The sequence below is a fragment of the Phaenicophaeus curvirostris genome, chromosome Z, assembly GCF_032191515.1.
Source record: "Phaenicophaeus curvirostris isolate KB17595 chromosome Z, BPBGC_Pcur_1.0, whole genome shotgun sequence".
Lineage (NCBI taxonomy): Eukaryota > Metazoa > Chordata > Aves > Cuculiformes > Cuculidae > Phaenicophaeus > Phaenicophaeus curvirostris.
In genome coordinates, this window is record NC_091431.1 from 26,917,914 (window position 1) to 26,935,563 (window position 17,650).

At 39.5% G+C, this 17,650-nt stretch overlaps 1 protein-coding gene across 2 annotated transcripts; it reads right to left on the reverse strand.

The window, feature by feature from the left end:
- Positions 1 to 839: 839 nt before the first annotated feature.
- On the reverse strand, positions 840 to 9,090 carry LOC138733626 (protein FAM240B-like). Of its 2 annotated transcripts, none has more exons than XM_069881027.1 (3): positions 9,002 to 9,090; positions 2,244 to 2,401; positions 840 to 964 (listed from the first exon to the last, which is right to left on the reverse strand). In XM_069881027.1, exons 2-3 carry the CDS (start codon positions 2,381 to 2,383, stop codon positions 886 to 888), a joined length of 219 nt encoding a protein of 72 aa, XP_069737128.1. In that variant the 5' UTR covers positions 2,384 to 2,401; positions 9,002 to 9,090; the 3' UTR covers positions 840 to 885. The 2 variants fall into 2 exon arrangements, with proteins under 2 accessions (XP_069737128.1, XP_069737129.1); XM_069881028.1 differs by having other exon boundaries at positions 2,244 to 2,388; positions 9,002 to 9,082.
- Positions 9,091 to 17,650: the final 8,560 nt, after the last annotated feature.

Consider the following 17,650-nt stretch of genomic DNA (forward strand, 5'->3'; position numbering starts at 1 on the left):
AGGAACATTTTTGACTAATAGGAGATGTAGGAGAGGAAACCTGCAGTGTTTCTGAAGGCACTGGTTGTTAAGGAATATGTTCTGGGTCTTGAAAGGAAAAAGTGTTAGAGGTTGGTTGTTATTCATGATAACAAATACCTGTGAAAACACACAAAGCTGCTCTGTGGTATAAGAGTTATGTATTCAGCTCTAGACAAACTAGGCCAGGTACCAGAAGCAGCCTCAGAAGTCCAAGTTGTTTTCTCTTTGTTGACATAATGTCTCAAGTTAGCTAATGTGGGTTGACTAATTAGGCCACTCCTGTTGGTGTCTCACAGAACCTATTTCTCAGGATACATATTAATAGCTTCACAGATTTTAATATGGCAGCTAGGATCTATAACTCCCACCAAGTCTGCTTCCACTAGTGATCTAGGATGTGGTAGCATTGTTTGTGCATGCCCCCTCTTCCTTAGTCTGAGTTGGGCTCTGTTATATTAAAAAAGATTCTGAACTATTCATTAAAAATTTTTGAAATAATATGACTCCATTAGATTACAATCAATCTATACAAATACCCACAATGTTGTGGAAATGCTTTTGCTGAGCACTAATTGTATAACTGAACTCTTCTTCCAGACATCTAGAGCTCAGTGAACCAGGATTTATTAGTCTTGAAAACTTTAGAGTACTTCCGTCTCTATTTATCCAGTGAAGGGATGGATGCATAATCTTAAAAGCAGCAATAGATGTTTCATGTATGAAACTTCTAACAATGACAGCTAATTAATTTTAGCTCATTTAAGGCACAAAGTAAAATTGACTTAAGCTTTTACATCACACGATCATGCTTTCCAAAAAAACAATTTTCTTTTTGCCGCCAAACATGTTGTGAGTGTGGGATCTTCAATTAGATGAATCTTCAGATTGAGTCCTCAACATTTTTATTCGTTTCTCCAGCCTCTCCATCCATTCATTTCTGAGCCTAAGGGCAGAAACACAAATCAACTTGTCCTCAAGCAGATTTATTCTCTTCATGTATCCCACCAATCCTTCGGTGCTTTTCCATTATGGAAAAAGGCCTGCTCCTTTAGAGCACTTTGCTGGATGGCACTTTAGAGCTAGCTCTTATATCTCGACAAGCACTCACCTGAGCTTCGTGGTTCATCTTCATCTCCAGTGTGCCCTTTCTCAAGTGCCTCTGTGTGCCAGAGTGGCTTGACTTCTCCACTGGAGATTGCCTGCTGCCACCTGCTGGGTAGCATCGCCCAACACTTTCCCAATTCTCCTCCTCAGAAACGCACTAAAAATGTACTGCACAGAGGCTCTGGAACACTATTTCTCTTGGAAACACCTATTCATGTTGAAACTACTGTTAGACTCATAGCAAACAGCTTAAGGTCATAGGTGGCATTTTGTTTTATGTTTGGTATTATCTAGGTACCACAGAGAGACTGCCTCAGATGAAACAGGCAGAAATTTTACAGCTGAGGAGTTGAGATGTTGAAATTAGGTTAATTACAAATGGATAAAACATGCTAGAGACTGACTCTAATGTTCCTTCATCCACCATTATTAATGCAGGGCCATTCTTGTGTTTATTTTTTCAAGCATCAATCCAAAGACAGGTATGAGTGAGATGGTAAAAAAAAGTGTTTTCTCATTGAATGGTCTCAAGACAAAATAGCCATCATTGCATGCGCCTTCAGCTTATGGAAACTTCATGTAAAGTAAAACTGTAGCAATATTGCCACAGACTCATCATTCTTATTGTGGCTGACTAACATAAATATGACCGATGAGGGAAATACAGCTATGGATTATGGTTGCCTTGGTCAGTTAGTACACTTGAACTGTCTGTTTTATTGTGGATTTACCTTATACAAATTAGACCATCTGAAATCAGACCATATTATTGTGAAAACAAGGCCACAGAGAAAGAAGATGGCCCAGGTACACATCTGTACTAGCTCTGCTGTGAACACAAGCCTTGATGTTTGAGACAATACCTAGCCTGCACTGCTAGATATTGTCCTGATAGCTTCAGAATGTTCCACACTTCGAACCAATTTACGGAACAAAAATGAATTATTCCTTATCCTGTGAAGCCATAGCTTAGCATTTGCATGCCTGTTTGGGAGGCTTTATTATTTTTTTTAAATCTAAGACAAATACTTTCAGCTCATAACTTAAGTATAGGTATCCATTTTCTTTAAAAAATAATTACAATGGAAACTCAACCTTTCCAGATGCAAACTACCCACTTTGTCAGAGCACTTCTTCGCTGACGTTCTTTTTCAATTTGCAGGTACCGAGTTTGTTGTTCAATAGTCTTTTCCCAGAAGTTCCTCAGGTCACTAGTTTCACATCCTCGCACTTCATGACGTATGTATTGGCTATTCATTTTCTCTAAAGGAGAAATCTGAAACAAGCATATTACAAGTTATTGGTTCCTTATCTATTTTTATGGCTAAACCACACACTTGCTACTTTGGATTTTCACAGTGTTAGGGTCACACAGTTTTTTTTTTTTTTTGGTAGCATCAAGATTATAGTAGGCATGACTCACTATTTAAGCTTTTCATTCCTAACTTTGACACTTGAGGACATTCTATCTGCAGTGATTTTAATTCTTTCTTGTTCACCTCAATAATCTCTCACCTCTGTCTGCCTGTGACCTTTAAGCTAACAATGCAGGACAGTTCTGTTATATTCTCTAGCTTGAAGATTAAGATACTTTTTACTGTACTTGGAAAGGAAATATAAAAATTGCTAGTTCTAATGGGATTTTTTCCTCTGTGTTTTCATGTCTATAAAATAATAAGGTGACCACTGCAGATTAACAATAAAAAAAGGAGGAAGAAAAGCTCTATCAATTTGCTGTTAATCATTATAAAACTCACTGTAACATTATCAGGGAATGGAGAAAACTTATATGTATAAAAAGTATGTACATAATTTTATAAGACGCTGACTTGCATAAGCCACCTTGCCTATCAAGTATTTTTCTCTCTCCTGCAATTTTCAAAACAGAACTATTTCATTGAATATGTTTATATATATCCTCATTGTGTTCTTCTCCCTTCATTTAATGTCATATAAATATAAATTTTGGAGTAAATCTTACCCCAGGTAAAAAAATACCTGTCTCAAGATAACTTTTCATGGGCTAACAGTCAAGCCTCTGTATCCCACATTACAGAGAGCAAATCATATCGTTACTTTCAAAACTTCCTTAAATGTGAAATGAGTATCTCCATGCTGCCTTTCAAATTGCTGTGTGGTTTTGCATGAACGTGCCATTACAATATTTTCCAGAATATTTAATTTTTTAAACAAATATTTAGGGGTCTCTCATGCATTGTTTGAAATCATGGCAATTATTTGTAATTTATTTTAATCAGAGCCATAGAGAATTTATAAACAAGCCCCTCAAGGTTAGCCTGGAAGAGCTTGCAGAAACTGCTGCCATTCCCCTGCCAGGCATTGTAAGAAAAGCAAAACTGGGGACTGGTAATCTTAACAAAATTTCGTTTGGGGATTTGGATGTTTTGTGAAAAACTGTGAGACACATTATGAAAACTCTGTGAGCAGAGAACAAAAGCAGCCCTTTTGAAGAGGTCCGTTCTTGATGGGATTTTCCTGTGATTCCCTGTAAAACCTCTTTATATCAGTTAATATCCTCCAAATGCTAGAAACACAATATTTGAGACTAACTTTTGCAGAAGACATTTACTGAGCATTTTTCCAGGTTCTAAGCAAATTATAACTAGATGTATAAGTGTTGGCATCAGTCTGTAATGTAAATTGCAAGTACAGCTGAACACCTCCAGCTGTGCTAGAGGATACCAATTCCAGGTAAAATGTTCCTTTAATATGAGTATGTGCTTTCATAAAATAAATGTATTCTATATATATCCACATATACATCAATGCCATCAATGCCCAAATCTCTCTTCTGAGGTAGCAGTTACTACCTTTCTTAACTTTTTGTGTACCAGGATTAATCTAGAACTAAATAAGAAAGAAACAGCAACAGCCACCTGCATCAAACTAATGGACCTCCCACTCCAGCGGTTAATCTCTGAGACTAAAAATAGTTTTGAAGAACAGCAAACAAAATTCCCAAATATCTCTGAGGGTCCAACATAACCTGCCAGGAAATAATGTCTCCTGGTTTCGATGATTGAAAATAATCCCAAACATAACTACTTCATTCTTCTGAATTATTAGAAATTCCTATTTAACCTGCTGTGGATGTGTTTTTTCTGCATATACGAGGGTCAATATCTCTGCTGAATGAGTCAAAGTTGTGGAACCCATTGCCATGATGTATAACTGAGCCCAAATACATGCTTGATTGAATATATTCTTGGTGCTGGTTTGAGTGTATTTCATATAAATGTCTCTCCAGAACCCCACCCCAAGTCAAAAAATCCCAAGGAGAAAGGTTTGAACCGAGTAAAAAAGAAGTTCAGAATTAGTTTTCATTGTTATTCACCTTACATCTGATGCTGGCAATATTTAGAAGAAAGTAAGAACCCTGCTGAGACTACAAAGTGTGTATAGTATTATACATTACATTGACTTTTTTTTTTGGTGTGGGGGAGGGGCACGAATGAGTGTCTGTAAGCTGTGACATTTTCTTCATGTGTGGTTGCTTAGGCCCACTAAGAGGATTGTCCAAGTGTATCCTTCTTTCCTAACCTTTTATTTTGTGTTAACAAACAGATACCTTGGTGTTGTATTTTCACTTACTCAGCCCTTAATCGTCACTTTCATGTTCTTTCTCCCTAATACTGGAGAGCACTCAGATATGTATGAAAGCAACTGAACTTAGAATTTATGCATCGTTGTTTTACTGATCCTTGTAACTCCTTGATAAACACCAGTGTGCCAATGCATCAGCATTTGCTTCTCTGAAGTGTAGAATCATTATACCCTAAATTATCTTTTATTTAAAACCCTCTGTTTGAGCCCATTCACATGACAATTGTAGGAACTGTACAATAATTCTGCTAAAATAATCCACTCAGTTTCTTTTGCCTTTATGCATTATGTGTGTAGGTGTTTGAATTCGCCTCTCTCCTGCCATCCATTTCAAAACTGTTGCCGTAAAGCTTCAGGGTTGTGTGTGCAATCTGGGTTATCGAACCTAGTTTGTAGGCATTTCACTTGTCCTAAGGTAAAGTTTCTGTGCTAAAATTTTCTGTGTTGGAAACATTTTCTTTTCCCTTCCTGCTTCAGCTTATTCTTCAGAGGAGATTAATAGGACATAGAACAGTATTGAGGCTTTGCACCAGCAGTTATCTCCTGGGTGTAGTTTATTTTCACACCTTGGTATTTCATTCAAAGTAGTTATCAAGATGGACCTTCTTTAAAAGGGAATGGACTCCATGCAAGCAGCCTCCAAAACAATCTGAACAAATAATCTCTGTGTATGAATCTCTTGCCTGGAGAAGGGAAAGCTCCAAGGAGATCTCACAGCGACCTTCCAGTAGCTGAAAGGAGCCTATAAGAAAGCTGGAGGGGGACTATGCATAAAGGCTTGTGGTGATAGGACCAGGGGGAATGGGTAAAACTGGAGAAGGGCAGATTTAGACTAGACATTAGGAAGAATTTCTTCGCCATGAGAGTGGTGAGACATTGGAACAGGTTGCCAAGGGAAGTTGTGGGTTCCCCATCCCTGGAGGTGTTAAAGGCCAGGCTGGATGGGGTAGGTCGGTATTAGTTAGACATAGTTTGTTAAGGGAGATCTTACAAAGGCAGAGAAGCTGTGACACTAGCACTGTTATCTGGAACTGAAAAAATTACAATGTTAGAACAAAAGAAGAGTGTAAGATCAATTTGATACGACACCTTGACATTTAAAAAATGTCATTAGTTTGAGGCTGGTATTCATTGGTTCTATGAGAAATGATTACCACACAAGAGACACGCTGTATCATGGAAAGAATTGAAAGTCACAAATTTCATAGCTGCAAAATGGTATGTAAACAAAAGTGTGGAGTTTTTTGGTTTTTGGTTTTGGTTTTGGTTTTTTTCTCTGTAGCACTGGACAATTATTTTAAAAGGTTTTTAAAATTAAAAAGCATCTACGTAAATCGGGAAAGCTATTTTTCCACCTTCTTGTGCTTCTTGCATTGTACAACAGGTAGGAGTTTTCAGGGTATTTTGCATCTTCCTAGAAATAATACAACATATTACTAATCTAACTCTTCATGGACCTTGTTTGGTGACTGTGCTTATTATATAAACGCATAGAATCAATAAAAAAAAATCGCACTGTGTATAGGAGAGTAGAGTATCTTTGCTAATGCTGATGTTTGACTTCAATGACAAATCTGCTTTGATTTTAAAAAATGGGACTAGTTATTGCTGGCATGATTTCCCTTGTTTTCCTTGGATCTTGAATACATCATTTATGTTCTGCTTCTGCAGCTGTCGCCAATTCAAATCTCACAGGGCTGACTGATGTTTGCTTTCAGATCCTGCCTGGGAAGCTTACCAGTTTCAAGTCTATCTCAGGTGTTCAGAGGTAGAAGAAAACACTTTAGTGGTACCCTTCTGTTTGTGTGGCAAGTCACATAGTGCAGTCTCTTTCACGAATGGCCTGAGCCAGTTGTGAACATTAGGAGGAGAGGTTTCTCACAGCCCTTTCTAAGTGCCGCACTGGTGCCCTGTTACAGAACTTCATCTCTCAGAGCTAACCTAGAACATCAGCCTGGGGATGAGGGAAGGCTGGTATGTCTTCTGATGCACTCAGGTCCCTAACAGTGCCCTTCATTAGTGTGTCTCCTCACAAAGATGCGTGGCTTTGCATGTATACTGTACTCTTCTCTTTCCATTTGCACTGTAGAATTACAGACTACCAATCCATGTTTTTCTTTTTTAAAAATATTGTCTGGAGTTTGCAATTAAGTAAGGGAATTCTAGACAGGTGATTTATCCTTCCAGCAGTATTTCCAAGTTTGACAGAATTTGAAGTATGTGCTCTCAATGGGATATGGATTCAGATAGGAGATTCTTCTCTATATAAGCTTTAATCAAATTAACTGGACTTTTCCATGCAATGGGAATTGCATAATGGGAATTTTCTCTTTATGGAAATTATGAGCGTACTAACGTGAGCAATGCTAGCAGGAGTTAGCTGTGTGCAGGAGTTACAGGTGTGCATCTGGCAAATCAATTCTAACATGCAAATAAAGCGATTTTAACATGCAAGTTAAAATGTTTGCACTCAAGCAGTATGCCGCAGTCTGTTCAACCATTTCTATTGTTCCTATTAATTTTTGAAGTTAATCATTGCTTTCCTGTGAAAAGCTGGTTTTTGTAATCTGGAGGCCAGCATTTCTTGAAATACTTTGAACAGTTACAAAATTTGGACCTTAGCCCATATGGTACATTTGTGACAAAGAAACACATTAAAGCAAGGCTCCTGGCAGCTATTACTTTTGCATCTCACACTACTACAGTGGCAGTATCAACGCCTTTGAATACCATGCATTGCAAATATTTTCTTCTGTTTTCCTCATCTGTTGAGCCTAAGTTCTCTTTATTTGCTTTCACTTTTCCCTGGGTACCAGACACCTGAACAACTGAATTATTGAACTAGAGGGAACCGATTCTCTGCCTTGCTTTTCTGTACCAAAAGGCTCAGCAGTCCTCCAGCTGAGGGTTAAAATCCTTAAAATGCTTTGAGCAAAACCCTTGAGGAATCAACAGTTTCACTTTCCTCCAGGTCATCCATTCAATTGTTAATGACCTAGTTCTGCTCTCTGTGTATTTATTTATTTAGCTACTTGCTCTCTTCCATTTTGTAGTTCTTACTGACTCTTCTCTTTCAGCCTACTGCCAAGGGTTTCCACAAGAGGTCCCTTTGCTTTTTCCTTCTCTGCTTTTATGTCTGTTGGACTTCTTGGCCTCTTCACTTCCCACTCCAGTCCTCCAGCCTAACTTGAATGACTCACTTCTCCACTTTCAAATATCTTTCTGTCTGATTTCCCCAGCAACATTGTTCTCTCCAGAAAATCTCTCTCTACTTCTTGCTGGAGCTGTATTTCTCCCCAGGTGCTGATCTCACTAAACTTTCCCTGGATCATCTTTTCAGCACCTCTGCTCCCCAGCTTCTCCTACTCCCTGTGCCTTGCTCTCCTTGGTGATTCCTGTGTTACCAGGCATCATGCCATTGGCACACACAGACAGGACTGTGATGGCAGTCACACAGAAGCAAGCATTAAGTGAACAAGTATTTATAAGCATTGAGCAATACAGAATATCCAAATACCTTTCTGAGCTTTCCATTGATTTGTCCAACTCTCATTGTCTTTCAGTTTTCAATATCTAAGGCATATTTAAAGTGGCTGTAGTCTACTTGTCTGATTAAATATTGTTTCTGAGCACTAGACTTTCCTCACTGACAGATATATTGGAAGCTCGATCCTATGAACTGCTGTATTCCTAAGATCAAGTAGGTAACATCAATTAATATTTATCAGTCAAGGATCTTGAATATGCTTTGTTTTGTTGTTGGATTTTTGAGTACGGGAAGACTCAATAGTCTAGGATCAAAGAAGAGAAATCTTGCCCAGGGCTTATATTCTTTGTTAGATCATCTGTTCTGACAAAATGTGCAAGAGAAACTGATCTTGATTCATGTGAGGGTGTTTACCATTAAATTGAAACCCCCCTCAGCAGCAGATTGCTGTTAGGAAACCTTTACAAAGGAGTGTGTGTGTAACCCTGGCTACCTTTTCGCCCATCAGTTGAGAATGTACAGACAGATCTCTTGGTGTTTTATCCAGGGCTGTGGCGTGGAAATTGCCCGTAAATATTTTTTCTGTATCAATGCTACTCAGCTTCCTTAGAATGCTGCTAAATTGGGCACTCTTCCCTGGCATTTTCCTCACACTCTCATCTTTCCTAGGATGTACTTTTGTGAGAATTAAAGTTAGAGAAAAAACACATTTCTTGTTGACATTATTATGAAAATCTTACTGCAAAAAACCAAATACTTACTCACCTTTGGAGCTAGACTCTTCCTGCAAATAAATCCTGCGTGTGACACAAACAAATGAGGAATATTACCACTGCAGCCCTAGCTTCTCCAGTGTCACAGGGCAGTAATGAAATGCATCCCTCGGTACTTTTTATTTGAAGTGGGGGTAACATAAATCCTTCATCATATCAAGGCTATTTTGAACAGAAGCAGCAGTGAGATAAGATCATTTAATGAACTTTGCAGCCCCCTGCCTGAGATGACCATGAAACACAGGCCACCTTGAGAGCATGCATCCCTCCCACACTGGCAGATACCTCAGAGAGCATGACTTGGCAAGTGCTGAGAATTTTCTTTAAAATGCGTGCTAGTATTATCTGTTTTAATATTCCTCTTGTGAAGCTTGAAAAATTCCACACTACTAACTTAGCTGTAATGCAAGCTGAAATGGTGTGACAAATCACACTTGGTTTTGCATTACAGGGTGACTTACAGAAGTATGCAGTGCTTTGGAGCTGTTAATCTAAGGATGTGTGCTTGATTATGACCTATCACACAATCTGTTCTCTTCAAGGCAATCATCATAGGAATTGTCTGTTTAGTTAACATTAACTGACAGCATACATTAAACCAGCAACAGTTTTGCCATTTGGAGTTGTTATAACTCTATTACAGCTGAGCGTTTACTTCTATCTTTAAATTTCATTTGCTGACAAAAATATTTTGCAGCTTTCGTTGATCACAGATATATGCATTGATCTCAGTATTCATTAAATCCATCTCCACTCCTAATATACCATATGTGACTTCTGTCTTAAGTAGTATTTATACCATTGCTGATTATTTTAACCTTCCTTGGCCGTCATTTTTCAGACCTCAAGTAGAAAAGCAGTAGCCATTAGACGGATACTTTCTGTAGTTCGTATTTTTATTTTTTTTTCCTGCAGGCAGATTTACAACAGAAAACCCTGAGCAAAACCTAGTAGCTGCAGCCTTCATCTGTAAAGGAAAATTTCCACTCTTTCCAAATACTGGTCAGTTTGTCTGAATCATTTACTTTCTTCAATATATTGCCCCACCTCATATCATATGAAACCATAGAAGTCAACTCTTCCTTCTAGACATATGATGATAACAAATGTAATTTGGTCTCAGAGCTTTTAATCCTAGCTACATGCATAGGACTGAAAACAAACCCATAACATAGGTAAAGTTGATTGCTGTATTTTTGGAAAACCTGATCAAACTCTGGCTGGCTGTGGAAATCGCAAGTGAATACAATCTACTGGGTGACTATTAAAATAATACTCTATTATAAAGAGAGGTTGGTGTCCAGGCTTGATACAGCAGTGGTGCTAACCACCATGGCGCTGCAGAGGACCATAACTGCTTCCTTGCCAATTGACTCAGAGCTGGGGTAACTTCCTCTTACCCCTAAAAGCACCTAGCTAAATTTACAATAAGTTAGACTTTTGGTTTCTAATATTATAATGTAAGCAATGCCTTCCCTAAACATTTGCAGACCTCTAATTTCAGGACAGCAATTTGGTGTCCACATTTCATCAGACCAGAATATTTATTTCTGGTTTGATATACCCTGGATGCATTGACATTTCTGCATTTGTGCAGATTTGATGTCCCTTATAAGGCACAGCCAAAATGTGACAGACATTGCATACACTCTGATCATCTGCAGTAGATTAGATACATGTTATGTACTGACTCTAAATACTGACTGTATTACAATGAACAATTCATCTGTATACTCATAGTAGCCCTTTACACATGATAAAAGGATACCCAGCATCCAAAAATCCTGGGCAGAACTACTATTCTGCTAGGCTAGCCATATCTGAAGAAACAGTGTGTTGACGGGTGACTGGAAAGAAAGTTCCCTCTTAAAAACAGGGCAGCTGTCAAGTAAGCTTTAATATAGTGACAATTATTTAGGTTGTTTCAGCCTTTGTTTACTCCTTAAGCAAATCTCAGAGCTGCTTATGATAAGCTACTTGTATGACAGCAGTCATCTGTAGTTTGCCAAAGCTCTTGTAAACAGCTACTTGATATCATTAGCAAGGACTGCAGAAGAATCTGTAAAATGACTGATAAAGTGCAAACCTTTGGAGGACACGAGGTGTTACTTATATGTAGCAATCAAATTCTGCCTCCTTATTCTGACTGCATGCTGTTGCTCTTGTTTGGGAAAGTTGAAAATAAAAGTAGTAATCAGATCTTACTCTTACATAAGAAATCCTGGTTCATTTTGCCCATATTTTGTCAGTCTGGCCTCTACAGTCCATGTATGTTCTTAGACCTGGTGCTAAAGAGGAGGAGGTGAAAGCAGAAGACATACAAAATCTACAAGAACTTGCTAATTAAGTAAACACCTCATGCTTCTTTTCTCTTTGACACTGAAGAAAATAAAATCCAGAGAGGTAAGTTTTTAAAGCAGGTATAGCATCATGTTGTTGAGGTGTCTTTCTTCTGTATTCACCATGCATCTGGTATTCACATCTGTCTCGTTCTTGATTGATGCAATGGCAGTCAGAAAGTTGTGAGAAAGGATTTCTGTCACTACTGGACCTTGTCCTTACTGGTAAAGGAGCAACACAGGTCACAGCAATTTTAGCAGCCTTATGCAAGCTTCGTTAATTTCAGAATCAAGCAGATGACTCAGATGGTAGGTAAGAGCCGTATCAATTTAGGTGTCTATCTTCCCATGGATGTTGGCTGCTAACTGGTCTTGATGCTTCTGTAAATATTTAGTGTCAGGTTTTAAAATCTCCCAACCATCAGACTGGAACCTTTAATGGAGTTAAAGGTGAGGCCAGAGTGAGACAGTAGGCAAGAGGTTCCCTGATGGGCTGTCCTGAAGCTGATGCTGTGTGTTTGTGTAGAGGGTCAGTGTCCCCCTGTTTCCCTGCTGCAAATGCATTGATTTTAAACTGCTGTGCTATGTTGGCACCTCTGAAAACGCATCTGGAGAAAACAAGTGTGTTTAGGAGTCCCTCACTGCTGTATATGTCACTGACTGCTGAATTGAAGTATATGGGAGAAATAGTCATGACAGAAAAACTGAACGGGTCAAGTAGTTTCAATGAGGTTTTCAAAAACATTTTTTCCTTTATTGGACTGAGTCTTGGACTGGGCAGTGAGAAAGCAGCAGGGTCATGTTTAACTAACAGAAAAAAAACCCCAACCACAATGAAGTAAGAACTGGAATTCCAGTTTGCACGCAAGAGTACCTTTTACCTACGCTGGATTTTCCCTTTGAATGTATTCTGGATAGTGCATACATTGCATCTTCCATGCCTTTGATACACAATTGTTCGCTTTATGATACCTCTTATGGGACAATCTCAAGGTCAGTAAAGCAGCAGATTGAAGAGCTGACATGCTTTATTCGTTGTTAGACTTCCTAGTGACAACAGTTACGTGATGTTTGAAACATTTATAGAGGTCGTTTAGAGTTTATTGCAATCGTGATATTGCCTTTGTGACACAGAGAAGAAAAATTAGATATGTAAGATCCACCAGTACCTTTTGGAAATTTTCCTGTTAGTTGTCTGCCTGCAGCTTTTTCTTGTGATTCTATTTTTACAGGAATGTAAAGTTTTCAAGCAGTTTAAATTGCATCAGGCTGAAGTTTACCCACTAGAGCAACTAGATACACAGATGTTTTCCCATGGAAGTGTAATTAGTCTGGCTCCTTGCACTGCAGGGGGGAATTCTGCTACAAAGAAAGGAACAGGCTGCTGGAGTTACCTGCTCTGTCTCAGCACTTGCATGTGTTTGAAACTACCTTAAAGTCTGCATCAAGTGAACTTCTACAGGGATCTGTCCAGAAAGGCGTCTATGATGATGTGTTGAATTTGCCTGCAAATTTGGCCTTCATGTTTTTGTATCTTACTATGGCACTGCAGTCAGGGACCCAATTGCTTTAGAAACCCTCAGGCATCAATTTAATGAGTGTAGGAAAGAGGGTTTTGATCCTCTGTTAAAATCAGCCAATGCAGAGCATGCTGTTTGAGCTGGCATTGGGGCTGTTCTGCCCCAATACAAATAATAGACAGAGAACAGTATCTCAGTGGGGTAATGCAGCCTTCTGTTTGTTTTTATAACATTATATTTTCTACACAGCCAAATTTTAGGTTCCTCGTTTAGATACAGCTGAATGAGATGAACCAGAGCTGTTGGAAGCTTCAAACTTGCTGCTAAAAAATTAATGAAAATCAGCAGAGACTTTGCTATTAGTATTCATTTCCATGGGGTGATGTCAGATAATCTGGTGACAGGGAAGTAAAAAGATAAGGCAGCAGAACTTAAATTTTCCAGAGTTTAAATGGCCAACTCTTATGTACCTGAGACAGGGGCAAATATTCACTGTTTTCTTTCTGGAGGCTCAAGTCTTTCCCAAGATCATCTTTTTCTTACTTGGGAAAAAGGTAAGGTAAGAAGGAGGATGATTAAAGTCCCTATACACCCTTATTTGCTTTTACAGGTAAAATTCATGGTCATGAGTAAATCTGTGGTTGGAAGCCCTGTATAAATACCTCAGAAATGGTGTAGCTGAACCCTAGCTTTAACTTAACTAAAACTTAGTACCAAGAATAGATGTACTTACAAACACTCACTTTCCTTCTATTAATGTATCAGAGGGGAGGGGTGTGGCAGCATTACATCTCCGGGGCACCTCTGTGCTGTCCTACAGTGCTTCATTGTGGCCAATTAACCAAACTCAGAAGCAGACTCTTCTGCTGCTTCTTGGCTCCTGTTAAGAATGTATCAATTAGCATTAAAAAGACAACCCAGACTTTATTCAGGCTGGTGTGAGATTTAGTAGAACATGAATGTCAGATCTGAGGCCCATTCTGTCTCTTACATGTGCTTCCTGGAAAGAAATCTGATTTTAACTCCTGTACTCAACGCAGTAATGAAAATTAAAGTCGGATATGAAAGGTTGTCACCAACATGTTTCTTGTAAACACTGAGGCCCAAACTGACCATTAGTTCTCTGAAGCTGTAATTATAAAAGTCTCTCACTAAAACAATCTTCAGTGAGCAAAGATTACTAGCAAGATTACAAAGGTACTATGTATGTGTTAAGTAAAATTCAAGTCACGGCAGATTAACATAATGCATTTACAAGAGAGCAGGGAGTGGTCTGGGCCATTACATAGCAGCAGACATCAGCACCCTGAGCACTGCAAAAGCTCTGCTTCTTTAGTTACAAACCTGCTACGTGAATAGTTTGGAAACCATGAGAAAGCCAAATGTGAAGGAGGGATGAAAGCAAACAGCAGTGGTTTTCTGTTCCTTTTCCTTTGCATTACTCTATATAGCTATTGCAAATTGACAGAGATGATAAATGGTTTTAAGCGTGGCCAATTAGACCACCTAGACCACTAATTTAATACGTAGTGTTATGGGCCAAGAATTGAAACTTCTGCCCATAGTTGCTTAAAAATAAATTCTTTCCCTTCCTGTTGTGTATATATGGATTTCTGACACAACATTAAAATGTTTAATATATGGAACGTATCAATCAATTTTATGGAGCTGTTATATCCCTAGCAAATATCAAAAGATCTTTCACAAAAAGTGTTGTCCAGAGTCTTTAACGTGAAGGCAGAAGTTCTTCAATGTGAGTTTAACTTATGCTAAAATTGGTCTGGAGGTGAATTATCCAGGAAATAATCTTAGCTGAGCAGACATTTAAAATCTCTCTTTATGGGAAATCGAATAACAGATTAAATAGGCTCAGAAAATTCCTCACAACTATGTCTATGTGCAGGAGTGTTCTCAAAGCACATACCTGCACTCATTTGAGGTCTGCTCCCTGGACTATCAACCTGCCCCCCCTCCCCCGTTCACTGTGTATGCAGTTGTGTCAGTGGAGAGGCATAGGTGGCAGTCATTAAATGCCCTGCTCCTGGACTGTGTTTCACCTCTTGTGATACTTCTCTGCACCTGACCACTTTGCTCTCTGCATAGTGGAGATTAAGACTTCATAGTTGAGGCACACAGTTTAGGTGGAGTGAAAGCCACAATGGACTGGGCCAAGAATACCTTTGAGAGAAAAGACCAGTCTGCTGTTTATTACTGTAGCTACAAAACTGAATAGATTCCACCTCTGATGAAAATGACAGGAAAACAGGTAAAAATGGACAAAGGAGAAGGCTAAAGTACTGAACAACATTTTTGCCTCAGTCTTCACTGGCAACCTCTCTTCCCACACCTCTTGAGTGGATGGACCACAAGACAGAGACTGGGGAAGCAAAGTATCTTCCACCATAAGAGAAGATCAGATTTGTGACCACCTGTTGAACCTGAACATACTAAATCTATGGGAATTGCTCAGATGCATCCCTGAGTCCTGAGGGAATTGCCTGATGTGGTTGCAATGCCACTTTCTGTGATATTTAAAAAGTCACAGCAGTCACTGACTGACAAAAGGGAAATACCACACCCATCTTTCAAAAGGGCAGAAAGGAGGACCCTGGAAAATACTAATCTGTCAGCCTCTTCTCTGTGCCTGGGAAGATCATGGAGCAGATCCTTCTAGAAACTATGCCAAGGCACATGGAGGATGGGTATGTAATTTGAGACAGCCTACATGGCTTCATCAAGGGCAAGCCCTGCCTGACCAACCTCGTGGTCTCCTATAATGAATTGACTATAACAGTAGATGAGGGAAGAGCTACAGATGATGTCTAGCTGGACTTCTGTAAGGCTTTTGACAGCATCCCCCACAACATCTTACTCATAGGCGTATATATCTGATGAGTGCACTGTTTGGAGGATGAGAAATTGGCTGGACGCTCACATTTGGAGGCTTGAGGTCAATGGCTTGATGTCCAGATGAAGATTGCTGACAGGTGTTGTCCCTAAGGGGTGCATATTAGGACCAGCACTGTTTAGTATCTTCATCATTTACATAGAACATGGGATTGCATGCACCTGCATCAAGTTTGTAGTTTTACCAAGCTGAGTAGTACAGTTAACATGCTTGAGGAACGGGATGGCACCCAGAGGGACCTTGACAAACTTGAGAAATGGGCCCGTGTGAACCTCTGAGATTCAATAGGGCCAAATACAAGGTTCTGTACCTAGGATGGGACAACTCCTGGTATCAATACAGGCTGAGGGATGAGGAAAATGAGTGCAGCCTTGCAAAGAAGGACTTGGGGATCCTGGTGGATGAACAGCTGGACCTGGGTCACCAACATGAGCTCACAAACCAGAAAACCAACCATATCCTAGGCTGCGTCAAAAGAAGCGTGACTAGCAGGTCAAGGGAAGTGATTCTGCCCCTCTACTCCACTCTGGTGAGACCTCACTTAAAGCACTGTGTCCAGCTATGGAGTCCTCAGCACAGGAAAGACATTGACCTGTTGGAGCAGGTCCAGAAGAGGGTCACAAAATTGTTGAGAGGGATGGAACAGCTCTCATAAGTAAAGGTTGAGAGAACTGGAGTTGTCCTGGCTAAAGAAGAAAAGGCTCCAGGGACACCTTATTGCAACCTTTCAATATTTAAACAGGACTTACAAGAAAGATGGGGACATAATTTTTAATAGGGCCTGTTGTGATAGGACAAAGAGTAATGTCCTTAAACTTAAAAATGGGTAGATTCAGACTAGACATAAAGCAGATTTTTTTTTATGATGAAGGTAGTAAGACACTGGGGCATGTTGCCCAGAGAGCTGATAGAGGTCCCATCCCAGGAAACATTCAAGATCAAGCTGTATGGGGCTCTGAGCAACCTGATCTAGTTGAAGATGTCCCTGCTCACTGCAGAGGGGCTGGACTTGATGACCTTCATGGTCCCTTCCAACCAAAACTATTCTATGATTCCATCTGACAATGGAGGAGAAGTACAACATTTTTCTGCTAGATTTGCCAAAAATACAATATTAAATGAGCCAGCAAAGTGGAAATTTCCAAGCAGAGGAAGTTTATTAATATCTGAAACAAGTTATATTAACAGCAGGAGACAATATACTTTTCACTTTCCACCTGTGATTAAAATTTTTTTGCCTTGAAGGGAAGACTGTTCTTGTCAATGTTCGTGTCATTGTCATTTCTGATCACAAAAACTCAGTACACACTGGACTTCACAACTCAGCAAAGATGATGTTTCCTGCTCATTTTCATGTTCAAAGTGAGTCTTTGTTTTCCCTGTTCTCTCTAGCCGTTTCTATAGACTAACTGCTCAGAGGTTTCTGCCCATTATGTTGTACATACATAAAATCTACCATATTGATCTCTTTTGGGCAGCTGCCTATTGTAACATGATAAGCAAACCTGGTATTATGTGTTGGTTGCCTTCTGGCTTTGGATACAATGAATACTACATGTTTTGACTTTCAAGAAGATCTGAGGGATGAATCAGCCTCTGACTTTCTTGCCAGTGAGGTGCCTCATAGATGAAGGCATTGGGTGACTGTGGAAGTTCCTAATGGAAGTGCATTAATTTGAGGGCCTTGAAATTGTAGGATAAAGATCTGACAATGTGGAAATCTCTCAGAAGTCCTTAACTGGGTTGTTCTCCTGTTTTCTTGGTCTGAGCAACTGCTCTTTTTTTCAAACTGTGCCACAAGTCATGTAGATATTCCTGGGGCCTCTGGGTCAGCAGCCAGAACACACTTTGATGAGTCGTGAGTGCTTAGCACC

Coding starts and splice junctions, on each gene's coding strand:
- LOC138733626 (XM_069881027.1), bottom strand. CDS start 2,383: ATGAATAGCCAATACATACGTCATGAAGTGCGAGGATGTGAAACTAGT. Junction 965..2,243: donor CGAAGAAGTGCTCTGACAAA/GTGGGTAGTTTG, acceptor TTCTGCCCTTAG/GCTCAGAAATGAATGGATGG.